This window comes from Sphaerodactylus townsendi, linkage group LG03 (genome assembly GCF_021028975.2).
Source record: "Sphaerodactylus townsendi isolate TG3544 linkage group LG03, MPM_Stown_v2.3, whole genome shotgun sequence".
NCBI classification, from domain to species: domain Eukaryota; kingdom Metazoa; phylum Chordata; class Lepidosauria; order Squamata; family Sphaerodactylidae; genus Sphaerodactylus; species Sphaerodactylus townsendi.
This window is the reverse complement of record NC_059427.1, coordinates 56921787-56940128: the sequence shown is the minus strand read 5'-3', so window position 1 is coordinate 56940128 and position 18342 is coordinate 56921787. Positions and strand designations below refer to the sequence as shown.

At 40.5% G+C, this 18342-nt stretch overlaps 1 protein-coding gene across 1 annotated transcript in view; it reads right to left on the bottom strand.

Moving 5' to 3' along the window:
- The window catches only part of TKT (transketolase), a 45257-nt gene continuing 26915 nt past the window's right edge, over positions 1-18342 (bottom strand). The window contains exons 7-14 of the mRNA XM_048488044.1: positions 15966-16159; positions 13522-13686; positions 9798-9954; positions 5934-6064; positions 4490-4573; positions 4254-4347; positions 1674-1796; positions 1-335 (exon numbers count right to left, since the gene is read on the bottom strand). Of these exons, the coding sequence (XP_048344001.1) occupies positions 148-335; positions 1674-1796; positions 4254-4347; positions 4490-4573; positions 5934-6064; positions 9798-9954; positions 13522-13686; positions 15966-16159 (1136 nt within the window). The 3' untranslated portion in view covers positions 1-147. The remainder of the gene's footprint in view (positions 336-1673; positions 1797-4253; positions 4348-4489; positions 4574-5933; positions 6065-9797; positions 9955-13521; positions 13687-15965; positions 16160-18342) is intronic.

Sequence of the window (18342 nt, the reverse complement as noted above, 5' to 3'; positions counted from 1 at the left end):
TTTTTCTCCCAAAACTTTAATTTTTTTATTTAAATTCTCTGTCATTAAAACTCTGATATCATTTTAAACATGTATTTGAAACTTGACAGTACTTCTGCCCCACCCCAAACACTGCTCCAGCATAGCATGACGTGCCTACAATTCAAACTACTCTGCATTTCTTGATTTGGACACTGCTATCTTTACAGCCTGAATAATGGCCTCCTTATCAATGGCAAACATCCTGAGCAACTCAGCTGGTTTTCCACTTCTTGGTATGTGGGACACTGCCAAGCGACTAACGGTGATCCCAGGTTCTCCAACCACAGCGGCACAGACTGCTTCTCCAATGCCACCTAAGGAAAGAAGATGTGCAACATAGAAGTCAGGATTCTCTGTCAGCAACTTAATGCTGTTGTTTAAAACAAATAAGGGACAGTTCAAAAGGCTCAGAAAGCACAGTTGTTTGCTCCTGTAAGAAGCTTTTTCTAAATCAATCTTTCTTCTAAGAACAATATTAATGCTTTGGAGACCCAATCTTGAATCCTGATAATCTTCCAAGAATCTATGTTGGCCCTCAGGACATAGAAGCTATAACAACAGATTCAGTGCCCTGATCATTTATCCTACATAGAGGCAGACAGAGATGCATAAAATAGTGTGTTATGCTTCCAACCTTAAAATATTTGGCTGTATTTTTTTTAAATGCTGATGGGCAGCTCCATCCCCTAAAGTAGGATAGATGGTTGGACAAATGTCTAGAGGATAGATTTATCAAACATTTTCAACATGGCCCCTTTTGTGGGCACTAAACCAGAGACTGGGACCGGGGGTGGGGAATTTCTATCAGTAATGATAGAAATAGTGCAGTTTTAATAAAATAAAGATTTCTGTGGGCATTTCTAGGCAACCCACAACAGTAAAGCAATAATTCAAGAGGAATGTTTGGGTCTCTGAGGAATAACATACTGGGGCCAGCCCTAGCAGCAACCACAGGGTAATCTGACTTGCATGAATCATCCCAGCCAAACTGCTTGCTACTGTTCAAGCAGGCCATAACATGAAAGCCAGAGTGGTATGGTATTAGAGTTTCAGACCAAGATCCGGGAGACCCAAGCTCAAAGTACTATTCTGCCATGGCACAACTAGACTGGCACTATGTAACTTGACCAGTTTTCTCAGCTGCCAGGAGGAGGGCAGGAGGGAAAGCTGAAGATGGAGCACAGACAAAGGTAGGTTGGCTGGTGGATGGGAAGGAGAGAAGAAAACAGGGAAAGAGGAAATAATGGAGGAGGGGAAATGAGATGCCCCCACAAGTCTTTGAGGGTTCACAATGATAGCCAAATGTTACTTCAAGGTTCAGAGGCAGCATGGGGAGTGTTTTCTGCAGGTCCTGCTTGTGGGCTCCCCTGTAGCACCTGATAATCCAGTGGTGGACACAAGATGCTGAACTAAATGCATCATTAGTCAGATCCAGCAGGATAGCTCTTATGTCCTTCTTTACATGGAATGAGCTACACAACCCATTTGTGCTTAGATGTCTCTACTCCTCCCCCAATCCCTAATATGTTACAACAACATGGGTTGTACTATATTAGTGGAATTAGAGAACTGTAGTGGAATTAGATAACTGTATATTACCTGTAAGTATGAATTTATATAATGAAAATACTTTGTTTGGCTTGTTGACTTACCTTCATAATAATGGTCTTCCACAGTGATAATTCTGCCTTTGGTTGCTCTTGCATTTTCAAGTATGGTTTTTTTATCCAGAGGTTTTATAGTGAATGGGTCTAAGACTCTGATGGAGATTCTTTCTGGAGAAGAGAAGTAAAAAGTTAATTATATTAAAGGACATGAGGCTCATCAAAACAAATTAGAAAATTAGCAAACATCTGAAAAACTGACAATATTTAAAAATGTCCATATAAATATTTATTTCATGTATCCTCATGAAGTTCTTGGAAACATCCGAATATTTGGTTCTAAAGATGATGACAGTGTGGTCAAAACCTAGGATGGAGAACCCAGAAGACAGGCCAGCCTGATCAACAGCGCCATCTCTATCTCCAAGTTTCCATATATACAGAAGAAAGGTCAAGGCTGAGTTATTCCATAGCCAGATAAACAATTATTTCAAAGGACTACACTATATCTCAATCAGTATCAAAAAGAGAGGAAGGGAGAGGGGAATTAAAACATGACCTACTTTCTCTAAGTGGTCAACAGCCTTAAGGAACAAAATATTACTTCAAAATTATCTGCAAACTTATCCATATTTAAGCATGTTATACTTGTAATAGGGAGAAACTATGCTGTCTTTTATTTCATCTACTCTCCTCCCAGAAATATCACCTCATTCATTTTCCTGGCCACAACTGTGGTAAAAAGAATAAACACAGAACTAAGGGACAAGCTGGCTGTAAGAGGTTAACTTGTAGAATATCTGAATATCATGGAAAGTCTGCTAAAAGATTTGTTCACTAATTCATCCAAAGCAATGATTGTTTTATTTATTTATATCTATTATATATCTAGCATTGTATTTTGTAAGCATATTTTTCATATTTTTCTAACAGGCTACTGTCCTGTGGATTTTCACTGGAGAGAATTCTTAACAATTTACCATACGGCATCTTGAGTTATGTTAGTGAATGTCAGAAAAATGGCTTATACTCGTTCTGCTACTAGAACAGTGATGCCCTTAGTGAAGTGAACTGGAATCAGTGAATTACTGCCACCATAGCTACTGGTCTGCAGCCAAAATAAATAATATATGGTGCATTCCTACAGCTCAGGAAAGGTGGGTTCTCCTCAGAGGGCATAAATAAGCATACTTTATGTATATGGAAATTTTATTGCATACAGTTAAGTTACGCCACCGAAAAAATGCCATGGAGCTGGAAAACAGTAAAAAAAAAAAGACAACAAAATATTCCAGGGGTAGGAACATCTTGCCTGTGAGGAAAAATTAAGAGTCAGGCTCTTTCTAGTAGGGCCATGATGATGGAAAACATGATAGAGGTTTATAAAAATATTACAATCACAATCACCTTTATTGGCATAAAGTATAAGAATGTGGTTATACACTGTGTTAAGTTTAAAAGAGATCATATATGATAAAAATATTAAAAAGGGGGGGGGGAATTAGAACTTATGAGAGGGCCAAAATTAAGACTTTAATTGTACTATGAACTTATTGAACTTGCTGTCCTGAGACTTCAGTTAAATATGGCTTAGAATAAGGCTCTGTTTCACTTTATAGGCTGTGCCGCTCTTCCCCACCAAGTAGGGCAGAGGCTGCTCGCCGTCTTCACCCACCTCCCTACCAGGACCATTCATCACCGAACGGTCCTGGGGTGAGTAGGTGAGTGCTTGTCGGCATCATATACATGGCCGACGCGACGACTCCGAAGCGTGGCTTTCATCGCGCGGAAACAGCCTTAAATTAGGTAGATAAGCCTGGATACAGATGTAGCATTTTGCAACTTACAACCATACATAGGTGTTCAGGATTGTATTGTGGGTTCACCTGCTTTTCTTCCTCCCCCTACCTACCCATTTCCCATGTGAATTTTCTCCTTCTGGGCATGGCTTGCTTTGTGTATGTAATTATATATCTATGTTGGAACAAACCCTGATTACATTACATAGGCTTGTCCATACAATAACCATATGACACTTTGATTTGAAGAGGGTATGATCTTAGCATTCACCATGGTAGCACTGATGAAGACATGAGAGAAAAAGCAGGACATGTCCACAACATGCTCCAAATCCCTTAATCATGGTCAGGAAGTTAGAGACATGATCTGTTAAGGATGAAATTAGCTATGGACCTGCATACAAGGCAAAATTCAGCAACCAGTCTACACTTGCTCAAGAATCTTGCATTCTGTGCTGTGCTACTAAGGTTTCATGAATGAATGAATACACATAGTGTGGGAGGCATGTAGTGTAGTGGTTAAGAGCAGGTAGGCTCCAATCTGAAGAACTGGGTTTGATTCCCATTCCTCCACATGAGCTGCAGCCCCATAATCTGGTGAACTGGGTCTGATTCCCCAGTCCTACATATGAAGCCTGCTGAACTGGTCATAGTTCTCTCAGAACTCTCTAAGCCTCACCTACCTCACAAGGTGTCTGTTGCGGGGAGAAGAAGGGAAAGGTGTTTGTAAGCTGCTAGGAGACTCCTTATGGTTGAGAAAAGTGGAGGATAAATCCAAACTCTTCTTCTTATTCTCAGAGCAATTCAATATACTTAAAAGTCTACTCACCCTTTTTCAGTTGTTCAGCTGCAGCAAGTGCCTCATGCAGAGTCACTCCTGCTCCAATCACTGTAACCTGATCATCCTTGCTCTTGAACACCACCTGCAAACAAATGTTAAAGATAAATTAGTGGTAGTTCCAGGGTGGCAATTTTTTAAAAGTTGATTAAAAGAGAGCTTCATGTCAAGGGGTAATATCCTTGCAAAAAAGCACTTCATTATTTTCCAGAATAGATGATACTCACCTTGGCTTGTCCAACATGAAAGTCCTCATTGCTGTTGTAAATCACTGAATTCTCTGGACGACTGGTCCTTATGAAACATATGCCCTGTTAAAAAACAATCACAGGATGGATAGCGAAAGGAGTTGTACTAGACATCAAACAGGACTTCCTAATCAACCTTTCCCCATTCAGCTTGCACTTCAACAGTAAACACAGGTTTTCATATTTAACACATGGTTTAGTTCTGGGACTGCACCAATTTAGAATACAGATGGGAGGCTGCATGTTTGAATATGCCCTTCCTGCCCCCCACATTCCACGTTTGTAGAAGTAAACACTCATAAAGAAAAGTGCCAGGCTCATCTTCTACCATTATTAAAACAAAAGATTCAAAAGTTCATTTATCCTACAAGCTGAAGTCTCAAAAGTATACAAAGAAAAGGGTTGGATCCTGCATATTTTTCTGCCTACTAAAGAAGGACAAGGGATCATTTTTAACTACCAGAAAGACTATGCTATGGTTTATCCGACATGAATGGAGAAAAAGTAGATCGGATAGGAGCTATAGTGACAGAACACATAAAAGGTCCAGTATACAAATACTTGTATACTGTACAAATACTTGTATACTGTACAAATACTTGTATACGGTAGTTTTCTTCAACCACACAGATGGTTGTTTTCTAAACTGTATTTTTTCCAACTGACACTGGAAAATTCATAAATTCAGTTACTGTTTGCTGGGTGTATGCATAATTTTAATCTGAAGATGCCAAATACTATTTCACGTATTGTTGTTCATTCTTTCAACAACAAATTTGCAGAAGATAATAAAGTACCGTAATAGCCCTGAATACACTGTAAGGAAAATCCAATTTCATAGTTCTTTCTACAAAAATCATGTAATAATCTTCTAAGTAGACCTGCCAGGAAAAAAAGATATAAGGGCTTTGGGGAACAGGCAGGGAAAGGCAGAAGACCGAGAGAAGTCACTCAGCTTGTCCTGCAGCCTTCAAGAAGAAGCAGAAAGCTTTAAGAATGTGAGGTGTAATCTCAAAATGGGACTCCTAGGTTTTAAGATTAGTGGGTTTTTAATGCTGTCATTTATGACAGGTTCAGTTTCCTTTAATAATGAGGTGAAGCTGGAAGTCTGACCATGTCCTGAAAAAGGCAAAAATGTCCCTTGAAAAATTAAACTTCAGCAACAGGAATCCAAAGAGGAAAAACTGGTCTTATTCCCATTTAGAACATGTTCAGTGACTCCATCATTTCAACTGCAAGTTTAACATACTTTTCAAACCATTCACCTCAGGTCTGAACAAGGATTTTCTGCTCACTGTTTTGAAAGGCCTTGAATATAACAGGGCAATCATAAGAACATTTTCCTGGGAATAAGCCCACTGAGTAGACCTAACTAGGATTGCACTGTAAATCTTAAAATTTTCATTTGCAAACCGTTTCAGACCTTAGTATTTGCAGCCAGTTCAACTGCCTTTTCAGTAGACACAGCATCACTAGGATAGAAGACCGTTGCATTAGGAATGGTACGAAACATGGCCAGATCTTCCAGAGCCATCTGTGAAGGTCCATCCTCACCTAAAGAGTCATGGTTGAGAAAACGTTAATATAAAATTGAACTGATGCCTCCTCAGGATACTACTTAAAGCAAATAGTATCTAAAACAAAGAATAAGGCACTCACAGGCGTGGAAGACTACCTACCGTCTTCTCCTTAAACTCGGAACTCTCTAAATAGCAAAGAAAGAAGATAGAAGGAAACTAAAAAGAAAGAGAACTAGGGTTATAAAGAAAAATCAAGAAGAACACAACAGTAAAACAACTAAAACAAGAGTATGGAGGCAAAAGAACAAAACATATTTGGAGGTAGGTGAACATATATACATGCAAGTACCTGTTTTATACCATGCAGTCAAATAACAAAAAAAAGTGTGAGATAACAGTGTGTCAATCCTACCTATGAAGAGCATAGATGAATCTAGAATTTAGTATGCCCCAGTATAGCTAGAGGGCCCAAAATTATGTGTGCTTTACAAGGTAAGAGCACTGTGCCAAGTTGAACTGGTAACCTTTCCATCAGTTAGCTAACCCCAGAAATCTATCTTGCAATCTTGCAATCTGAATATCTTTGGTATCTTTTACTGTTTATTTAATGATTACCTTTTTCGACAAAAAGAAGACAGTGCAGTCATGCGTTCTTTGACAGATGTCAAATGTGCGTGCCCCTGAATTGCAAAGAAGTCCCAATTCTCTTTTTGTTTTTAAGCACCAGCTTTGTCAAAACCATTATCGTTTGCAGTATTAAACATAGAACTTTAAAAAACAGAGCATTTGTAGTGCTCTGGATGAGCATCAGGACTACTTTCATTTTCTTACACTTGTGCCTCATATTTTGTTTCCTGAGGCAGGAATGGGGGAAAAAAATAGGAGGTGCAACTGAAAGAAAATGAAAGTCGCTTAAATACGAATGTCTAGCCTTAAAAGAGAATCGGAAGGGGGGGTGGGCAATACAAGCACTAGGACCCCGGCAAAGCATCCCTCCACAAAAAGGTCCAGGAAAATGTGGCGTATTAATTCACACATCTCCTGTAGTCTTTATGTGGAAAAAGGTATACCCTGTTCTCTCCAGCAGAGGTTCTCAGGACGAAGGAAATTAAAACCAATGTAAAACCAAACATAGGAACAAATGCTTTGTGATTTAGCATGTCTATACTGGGAATTGTACTCCTCAAAATGCTAAGGATTTAACCTGGATCGCCTACCAATGACGAACACTGAGTTAACAGGTAGTCCCCCTACTGGTTGTAGTTCCCCCAGATTGCTGTATGGATTCTATAGAAGCGAGTAAGCACATGCTTTAAACCTGCAATAGTCACAGAATAGGTTTATCTCTGATAATTATAATGTGCAGCAGCCCATGCATTTAAAATAAGGCATCACTGCATATGACACTACTGAAGAAATGTTAGGAAATTATGCTTTAAAAAAAATCATCTATAGCTAGCAATCTGAACACTACAGAAAAATCCACAATCAAAATTCCTGAATGGGAGCTAGTCAGTTCAGGCTTTGCCAAGGCATCTGTCAATGTTTGCAATGCATATATTAAGTTCTCAATTCAAAAAAGCAAACTTCCATTGAACTCCACAGAGCTTAGATTAACTCTGTTTTTAAGCTGAGGATTTTTATTACAGCTTACAAACACAAAACCACTGCTCTGGTCTTCAATCAGCACCAGACCTTTCCTGGCTCTGGTCCGGTCTGGTGGAACACTCTTGCCAAGTGAAACTAGGGCCCCAAAAGACAATTTCACACGGAGCACTCCCCAAAGCCTACGGCTGAGGCAGTAACACTATCCATCTAGCAGACCTTCCTTTCCCTTTCCCCTTGTTGTTTCCTCTTTTCCTTTCTCAATGTATATGTGAATTTAGATTTTATGGGGGGTATAACTGGATTGTCCGTTCCTCTAAGGAAGTTAATGGCGTCGGGATATAGATTTTATCAATTTTATTTTTATAACCAATGCAGAAAGCTGTTCTGAATCCATATGGGGAAGAGCGGCCAACAAACTAAACAAAATAAACAAATGTCCTTGAAAAAATTATTTAAAATCTACTATGCTCACAAAGATTTAGAGCACAGGTCTCAAATCCAGATGCTCATCGACTACAATTCTGATCAGCTCTGCCAATTAGCTATGCTGGCAGGGGCTGATGGGAATCATAGTCCATAAACAGCTGGAGGGCCATAGGCTGAAGACCCCTGGTTTAGATATTGATGCCATTTACTTTTGAATTACCAGTGGGTTTTGGTACAGTCAAAGCATCCTGCACATGACAGTTTATGTAACATAATGGAATATACTTTAATGCATAGAGGATGTTTCTAGTCCTCTATTTGTTTGCATCCAGCCTATGGGAGGACTGGCTATCGAGAAACAAGATTTTTGATCTGGGGCTTCTGGTGGCTTGCCAGTCAGAAATGTATTTTTCAAAATGCAGAGTAGAAGATCTCCCTTCCTCTGCAAATAAAGCCTGCATATACAACCCTGGTATCTCAGGATAACCAGCAGCAACTGTCAACCTTTTAAGGTTGCATAACTAGCTGCAGGAGTCTTGAAGGGACAAAGAGACACTTGCTAAGGTACCACTCACACCCCAGTTCCTGCAAGGGCAAGAAATTATGCATAGCAGACCTGCTTCAGATTCTATTTCCCATAATTTTAAAGGGCTAGCAGAGCGTAAGAACATGTTGCATGTCTCAACAGTTTATCACTTGGGTGCTCACTCAGGATCATCTAGTATATACTCAAGAAAAAAAATACTAAGTAGCAAAAAAGTAACCTATCACATGAAATGTTTCACAAAAACATCTCTTTTTTTAGTGCTGCACTAAAAATTTATATAGGGTTTGTCTGATCCATGTATTTGCCGAATGTCAATTCTTGAGCCACAGTTCTTATGTGACTTTGCCTCATCTTCCATTATCACCTAGGTCTAGATTAGATCTATACAGGAAAAATACTTCTACAGTTATTCAGGAAAAACAGGCCAACTTATATGATAGTACTTTTGGATAGTGCAAGTTGCACAACCTGCACTACATTTACTACTAGAAGACACTGCCTTTTAGCCTTCTTTGTTATACTTAATGCCGCACCACCTACCAAGAACTGGCAAATTGCATTCAGTGTATCTTTTCTAGAAGGACAGCGCCGAACTCTAAATATTCTGTGTTTACATAAGGTACTCAGCTATTCAATACCTGGCTGAAACCAGGAAAAACATTCTGCTAAAATCACTTATATTCCTAGTCTTTAGGTAAAAATAATGCTATTATGTTTAAAGAACAAACATTAAAATGATTTAATAATGACATTATTTAGAAAGCTGAGAGAAAACATTGTTCCTACCATGCCAATAATTTAAAAAAGGATTATTTCACAGAATATTTTGTTATAACTTTCGTTAGTGGCCTACTTGTCAGACAGGCAAAGTGAAGCAAAGAGATTTAAGAGGCTTTTTAGGCTTCCTGAATTCACACAATGATAAATGTGGGTCACACGTGTCAGAGCAGTGAGTGGTTTGCTTATAAAAGAAAGTTGCTTCAACATCTGGAGGACCAGATGTGCCAGTAGGAGTTGCTACCTTGAATCTCAAGTACTTAAAAAAAATAATTAGATGCTTGTTTGGTGTATGCATTTCCCCATCATTCATAGGGAAAACAGCAGCTTGGAAGAGAAGGCTATTTAGAAAAATTTCATCCCGCTTGACTCTCACATAATTTTGTTAAGTATGCTTAAAGACACTTACCAATGGAAACGCCACAGTGAGATCCACAGAGATTGATGTTGCTCTCAGAAATGGCTGCCATACGGATCTGATCAAAGGCCCTAGTGAAAAATGTGGCAAAGGTGCTAGCAAAGACAATGTTTCGGTCACGAGTAGCACAACCAACTGCAACACTCACCTGTTAAGGAAAGAAAAAAGGTGATCAGTTAACTTGGAAGGCTTTAGGTCCGTGGTGGCGAACCTTTGGCACTCCAGATGTTATGGACTACAATTCCCATCAGCCCCTGCCAGCAGCATGCTGGCAGGGGCTGATGGGAATTGTAGTCCATAACATCTGGAGTGCCAAAGGTTCGCCACCACTGCTAGATTGAATCCAAAGAAATGGAACTGGATCAAAAATGTACCTTTGGGTCCAACCCAAGTTTCCTGAAACAAAAGCTTAAACTAGAAAAATGTGTGACCCAACAAATGAGCTACATTACTGAATATCTAAGTCTGACTCTAATTGGCCTTATTTATTTGATTTATAAACCACCCTTCCCTGCAGGGCTCAGGGCAGTAAACAACAACAATAAAACACTGCAAACAACAACAATCATAAAAATCACATAAAGAAGCATAAAACTTGAAAAATAATACAAGATTAACAATAGATGGCAACACCCAACCCCTTATATGTCCCAGGGAGGCCACTAATACCAACAATTAAATCAGTTCAGACCTGGCTGGCCAGATGTAAAAGCCTGGTGGAACAGCCGTGTTTTACAGGCCCTGTGGAAACCATTCATGTCCCACAGGGCCCTGATCTCCCTGGGGAGGTGGTACCACCAAGTATGGGCCAAGGCCATAAAGGTCCTGGCCTTTGTGGTGGCCAGCCAGATGTCTTTTGGGCCAGGGACCCCCAGCAAATTTTCCTCCGATGAATGGAGGAAGAAGTTATGTTTTGATATATTAGCCTATTAGCTGGAAGTAACATCTGATTTAAACATGACACTGGGGAACAAAAGACCAAACCTATGCAATTTTTCACATGTATGTACATAATCATAACTAGGCTACTAATACCTGAGCAAAGCAGCAATGTAGCCCTCATTTTCAGGCAAAAGATCTCCAACCTTACAAGGGTTTATAGAGGAGATTCAGGACTATGGGGTTGTGATGAGATGAAAGGAGCAGGGAGCCAAGAAATGCTGTCACAGTTAAGGTGAGGGAAAGGCACCCTGGTGTGTCTGTAGCTGGGAAGAAGGTCTCTTTGTTGGAAAGACAGCATCCTCTACCAACTGAGAGGGAATTCATACTAGCCCTATTGATTGAAAGGGCTTTAACCCCCAAGACCTGACAAGATTGGCTGAAAGCCCTGGAGCCCATGTAGAGTGGGGTCTGGAAAGGGGAGGTTCCTGCATTGGAGAGTTCAGTAGTTGTGGGCATTTGGGTGTGCTTTGCTATGTGTTTGCCATGAAGGATGACAGAGGATAATTATTTTTATTTATTTATTTATTTATTTATTTATTTATTTATTTATTTATTTATTATTTGATTTCGTATACCGCCCTATCCCAAAAGGGCTCAGGGCGGTGAACAATATAAAAGCATATATAAACATAAATATATAAAAGTTTAAAATTTTCATTCTAAAACAGTATCCCACGAACCCATATGCAACCCTCCCAAGAAGAGTGATGGGTCCCGATGATGTTAGGGACCCTATACAGCAGGGGGAGGATGAAAGCAGGGCACCTTCATGAAAGAAAGATAGATACAGATGCACCAGGGATAGGGGCATCCTGCGGTTAATATAGAACCATGGTGGCGAATCTTTGGCACTCCAGATGTTATGGACTACAATTCCCATCAGCCCCTGCCAGCATGGCCAATTGGCCATGTTGGCAGGGGCTGATGGGAATTGTAGTCCATAACATCTGGAGTGCCAAAGGTTCGCCACCACTGATATAGAACAAATAAGAACCCTAGTTAGTAATTATCCTTTTGTTTATTCTGCTCACTACACCTAGATTGGTTCTTGTAGTACCCAGAGTGTGTGCCTTGTAGAAATAAAATTTGTTCAATTTGAGAGAGCCTGCACAAATTCTCACCCTTCTGCCTTGAACCCTTGGCATACTACGGTGCAACACGGCTGTGGACATGGCTTTCGGCAACCCATGAGAGAGGGGGGTTTGATTTTACCCAAAATGTTAGCAGTGACAGTGAAAAGGGTGAGAGCAAAATAGTGGCTAGTCTTGCCCCACACTGTGACAAAAATCACAACAGGGGTAAAAATAAACAGTAATATTTATTTGTTGCACAGGTTGCACTCCAACTTAAATATGATACTGGGCAAACTCCAATAAAAGGACAAAGCTGCCCCAACACGCATGTCCATCAACAGCACAATAGGCTACTAATCAAGCTCATGAAAGAAAGGCTGGAAGTGATGACTGTGACAGCTCCAACCTGATCTATAAAGCATGAAAGTAGATAAATTTTAAGCACTGTGGGCAGGATACAGGGAAAGGAACAAAGTGTTCCTATAACAGCAGAGAATGGTGGCCAGTTTTTCCCTTTGCCACTGGGAAAGCTGTTCTAAAGGACCCTTCCAAACTCAGGAGCAGCTTTTGGACAAGTACAAAGAACTGCAGCAGAAAGGGGGTCCTAAAAAGCCCTGGTGTATGTGCACTTTCAATGCTGGCCAATATTCTTGCATCCACACTATAATAACATGGGTGAATGGTGGGAAGTGCAAAGCCTTTGCATTTTAACTGCATATATAGTCATCATGCATGTATTCCACACATTATAGTCATGTCTACTGTTTTGCAAACAACTAATAGTATTGTCGAAGGCTTTCACAGCCGGAATCACTTGGGTGCTGTGTGGTTTCCGGGCTGTATGGCCGTGTTCTAGCAGCATTCTCTCCTGACGTTTCGCCTGCATCTGTGGCTGGCATCTTCAGAGGATCTGAAAATGCCAGCCACAGATGCAGGCGAAACGTCAGGAGAGAAGGCTGCTAGAACATGGCCATACAGCCCGGAAACCACACAGCACCCAAACTAATAGTATATCACAATATTTTGAATCTAGAAGATCTAAGGCCCCTTCCGCACACGCAAAATAATGCGTTTTCAAACCACTTTCACAACTGTTTGCAAGTGGATTTTGCTATTCCGCACAGCTTCAAAGAGTACTGAAAACAGTTTGAAAGTGCATTATTCTGCATGTGCGGAATGAGCCTAAGGTTCATGTCTGCATTCTTTGAGGAAATCTTTAAAATTTTTAGAAGGTAGCAAAGACAGCTTTCTCCAAAAAATCGGAACTTTAATGTACATCATGAGAACCAATTTTCCTCGTATGTTCCTAACATCTCCTTCAGCATCTTATGTGTCTTCTTGTCTTCCCACATCAGAAGCTCCCAATTCTGTGAAAACAAATGCAACCCAAACCAAAGTTTAGGTTTTCAGGCTGACAACAAGTTTACGTGTTCTTTTATATGTGATTGACCACTGAGCCAATCTTTTCTGGATCTTACCATCTAATCAGGGAAGACAAGAGAGCTTTAATAGAGAAAAAAAGCTCCGTATCCAAGGTATACTGAAACAACTTTTTGTCAATTGCAATATCACAATTATTTACTATTAATCCTTATTATACCACGCCTAGCCATTTTAGAAATAAAATAACACAAGAACAAAACTTTGGTCCAAGAGGTCAGATTTATCTGAAGAAGAATTCTCTGTAGTTCATAACTTACCATGTTCTGTTCAGCAATGTAACACTCAATAAATCGGCTGGGGTGTTCCTTTTTGAACAGCTCAGAGAAAGTGGAATTTTTTGTATCCCCATCCAAAGCAATCACCCGGTCAGATGCATGGCCTAGTTTTGCAAGAGCCAGGCCATAAGCTTTGCGAGTAGCTATCTGCGAAGAGGAAAACAATACACACTGTATCTCTACTAAAATAATTTGTACTGAAATCTTTTATAAATGCTAATTCTCTCCCTGATCGAGACTGGTAAAAGGAATAAGAATTCAGTCTAGGTCTAAAATGGACAACTCATAATCTCAGCTTCATGTACTTAGTCTTCCTTTTCTGTCTCTCACCAGCCTGAAAAAATCATACTCTTGATCCAACCTCCAGAGGTCTTCTCAAAAGCCACCCCCCCCCCCTTGAGATACTTTGTGTAATCATGATGATTGCCCAGGATATCTACAAGTTCCATATTTGAATGTTATTTTGCCCTAAGTAGGAAGTCTCCCCCCTCCCCTGACCTAAAATGCTGCTGATGTTCTGAACCAGTGCTTGGAGCTGAATTTGGGTGAACAAGTTGAAATGTAATCCTGAGAAGGCAGCAGTACTCTGGCAGACTGAGATCTCCCATGACTTGGATGGGGTCATACTCCCCTTGAAAAACCATACATCTCAGAAATGCTGCTTGATACCTTAGTTAATTAGGTGGCTGCTCTGCTCCGGAGTGCTTTTGCTACACATTGGGTAATGCACCAGCAGCATTTGTTCCTGGCTCAGTTTGATCTAGCCACAGTCATCCATGCAAAAGTTACATCTAGATAGGACTACTTGGGGCTACTCTTGAAGAGTGTTCAAAGGCTGTAGCTAGTGCAGAATGCTATGGCTAGACTGCTAGTCAGGGCCAGTTACTGGATCATGTGACTCCAATCTTACAGCAATTACACTGGCTTCTGACTTGCTCCCAAACTCAATTCAGGAAGTTGATTTTATCCTTCAAAATCCCACATGGCATGGTATTGATGTATCTGAAGGATGATCTTCTCCCATACATTCCTGCCAAGGAATTCACATCACAGGGAGACTGTGCCATCGACCAAAGCAACTCATCTGGTCGGTACATGAGAGAGGGCCTTGTCAGTGGCAGCAATATGGATATAGAACAGAGAGGTGTATCTAGCCTCTCACCCTCTTTCTTTAGGAGGCAGTTTTTTTTCCATCATGGTATTTGATTAGTTTTTCTACCTACTAGCAATATTATAGTACTGATTTTAACTAGTGGTTTTTATGTGCTTTATTGTATTTTATTATTATTTATACTGCAAGCTGCCTTGTGTTCCTATAAAATAGAAAGGTAGTTAATAAATGTTTTACATAAATAATACATATTAAGACAGTGCCTCCCCATCCTAGCCAAGAAAGAAGGTCCACAAGGATACCATAAGATCAATGGTATGGAAAGCTGCTGAGAGATCTTGGAGAAGCAACAGAGTTGCATTCTCTCTGCTCATCCACCAAGGTGACCAAGGCTATTTCAATCCCAAACCAGACCTAAGGCCAGACTGAAAATGTTTTTTTTACCTCATCCAGTAGAGTCTGAAGTTGTTGAGCTACTACCTGTTCAATCATTGTGCTCAAGAACGCAGTATTTGAGGCCAATTGACAGCTACTGAGATCTTCCGGGTGCAGGGTAGGTTTCTTGGGCAGTGGATGCACCAAGAGTCTGGGCAACCACAACCTCTCCCAAGGAGAAAGTTGCCTTTCTGACCCAGTCAGCCAGCCTAACCCAACAGATTTAAGTAGCCAGGAAGGGAAGGATCATGTACAAATGTTTGTATTGAGCATCACTTGATGTTGGACTATATTTACTCAGCAGAGTTCTTTTGTATCTCTTACTGCCTGGTTGGTTTTATTATTTTGGTTGTCATTCTTTGGCTTGGATCTAGAACAATTTCCAGGCACAATAATTTCCACTGACACAGCACATTTTTCTCACCTCATCCCCTCCTAAAATGCTCCCTCAATCCTGCGGTAGCCTAAAATGACCACCAATTCTGCTCCTAGGGCTCCCCTTCCCCCCCTCCCACAACAGGGTGGGAGCATTTGGGCCAGCTGAGGGAGGGGGAGAGAGGGAAAATCACATTCTGTGGGTGGGAATCCTTCTGCCCACAGAAATGTTAGTTTAGTTCCATCAATTTCTTTTGTACTCTGTTATGCCTAATAGCCCAAACAAAGACACTGAATTGAGTGTTTTGACTGCAGTCTGCCAGTAAGAAGAATTAATTAAAATTGACACTTCCCCTGCAGCTGGCTTCTGAATGTCAAGCAGAACATCTAATGGAAGCTGCTTATTCCCATTAAAGCTGTTTTTTTTCTTCTACCACCCATACACAATATGAAACCAGACTAATGTTTCTGAGCAAAGCCACATTGATGGGAAACGTCACACTACCTTCTCCCCCATCTTGTAATTGGGTGGGGAGGGCATCCTAATGTTTCTGATGTTAACAAATGGTGCATCCTCTTGGGGGAAAGCTGGAGCAAGCTTCTTCTTGTTCTGGATCCTGTCATCGATCTCCTGAATGATTTGCTCGGCCATGTTTTTGGGAAGTGGCTTGCCATGCCAGTTTTCCTTATCTTCGATACCTGATAGATTATTAAACATTTTTTAAGAGGTTGAATTATAATCCACATTGACAAATTGCTGAAATCAGTGAGAGTTCAGAGTTAATGCCACAGGAGTTTGACTCATATGGATCTATTTGCAAGCATTATGACACTAAACAGTGCTGTCACCTGAGATCCAATGTCAGAGGGGTTTTAATGTGGTCTGCCTCATCCCAGATATTACCTTGTACAGCTAGACAATCTCCCTGATAAGCTTATATTCAAGCAGCCCAATTCCTCCCTTCCATCAAGCAATTTCTTCTTTCCTCATTGAAACTCTTATTTCAGCACTGACTCCACTTCCTAAACTCTTAGAATCCAGCAGTTATACTAAGTTTGCCTCAAAAGTTTCTTTTCTTTCAGACACCTAGGCTCAGATTATTTTTGTGCTTCACAATCAATGTGTGGTTGTCACCTATCTTTCGCAAGGTAGCCAAACGTAATTTTCTCTGTTCATATGACTCTTGTGAAGAGGCTGCTTTTCCTTTCAATAGGTATTTGTTAATATGAAGGATGCAGTTCCTGCCCCCCAAAATACTGTGTTTCAGGAAGGTGGAAACAATGTAAAGAAACACCGGCATGTGATGTCAGCTGGTTAGCCACTGTGTCAGACAAGATGCAGGACTAAATGGACCGTGGGTCTGATCCAGTAGGGATCTTCTTGTGTTATGAATGATGCAAGTTCCTCCTGTAGTCTGGAACGATTTGACACCCTTCTCAAAAGGCTGTGCTCTCCTTCTTAACAGCACTGGAGTGCCCACTGCCTCTAATTTATATTTTTTAAAGGCCAGAAGGCAGGTTCTCCTTGGCTTCCAGAACTGCTCCATGCATGGTACAAGTCAGTATAATGCAACAGCAGCCTACAACTGTGGAGACGGGTTTAAACTGCCAAGAAGTTTCCCAAATGAGTTTGGGCCAGTGACCCGTTCCCTGCTTAAGCCACCTTGAAAGCTTCTGAGGAGACAAAACAAATGGGAGAACCATGAATGCCACATTGAACTCCTTTGGGGAAGTAAAGGTTGGGATATAAATGAGAGCTGCAATGTGGGGACTTTAGCATACCAATAACATTGGATCCCAGATGTAACACTAAGAGCATAATCCACTCTTACTGGTCCCTGGGAAAGGCTCTTACATGGGCCTCCTCCTTTCTTCACTATACCCTATTTTTTTGCTGTTTTTACCTCTTACATACTTTGGCTCATGTTATCCGGCCCTACAAAATCCCCAATATAACTGCAACATAAACACTCATCTGCATCCATTCAATCAAAATATATTTGTCTTTCTAGCTGTTCTCCCACCTTTGCTTTTCAGTGTCAGCTTTTGCAAAAGCGGTCATCATATTTGACTCCTGTGAAAGTGTGGCCAGCTTTGAACCTTTAGAATAGAGTGGGCTATAAATCTAAGATAAATGAATAAATCAAGTCAGCAAATCAATAGTCTCGACTGCAATAATGACATGCTAGGTATTCTATAATTAAGGACCTGAGTTAGCAGGCACTCTGTGCAAGCACGAAACGTCTCTTTGCTGCAGGAAAGAGCATCAGACAGACTGAGCTCTCAGTAACAGGATCTAAATAGCGGATTCTTTTCGCCATACAGAAGTCTCACAGAGTGGCAGCAGCCCAGTTAAACAGCATTTGTTCCTGAAAAATGACAAATATCCTAAGTTTATTTAGCTGTTTTCGAAAAGACTCAGGCCAGCTGATGGATGCACAAGATTAAAAAAAACATAATGGGAGAAAATAAACACATGAATATGTGGTACAACACAACTACTTCGGCATTCTTGCCCAGCACAAGATTTGTTATACCTAGTGATTTTTGCCAATCCTATACCCAATTTAAAGGGAATTCAGATGTTCATGCATATTCAAATTCAGGGCTGTGAGTCTGAGCTTCAAATTTTTAGTGGGCTCGATATGGCAGGAAACAGGCAGGAAAAGCACAAAGAGCTGTCTTGTTTAGATCATCAAATGTTTAATACATCTAGCCACTTGTGACAAACTTGCAATTCACACTGGAGAGCAGAGTCGGTTTGAAAAATGGCACATCTACTAAAAATGGCACATTATGTAACATGAACAGTGGATGAGAACAAAATAGATTTTTAAGGGCTAACTCAAACTCTGACATCACGCAATGTGGTGAGGTATCTA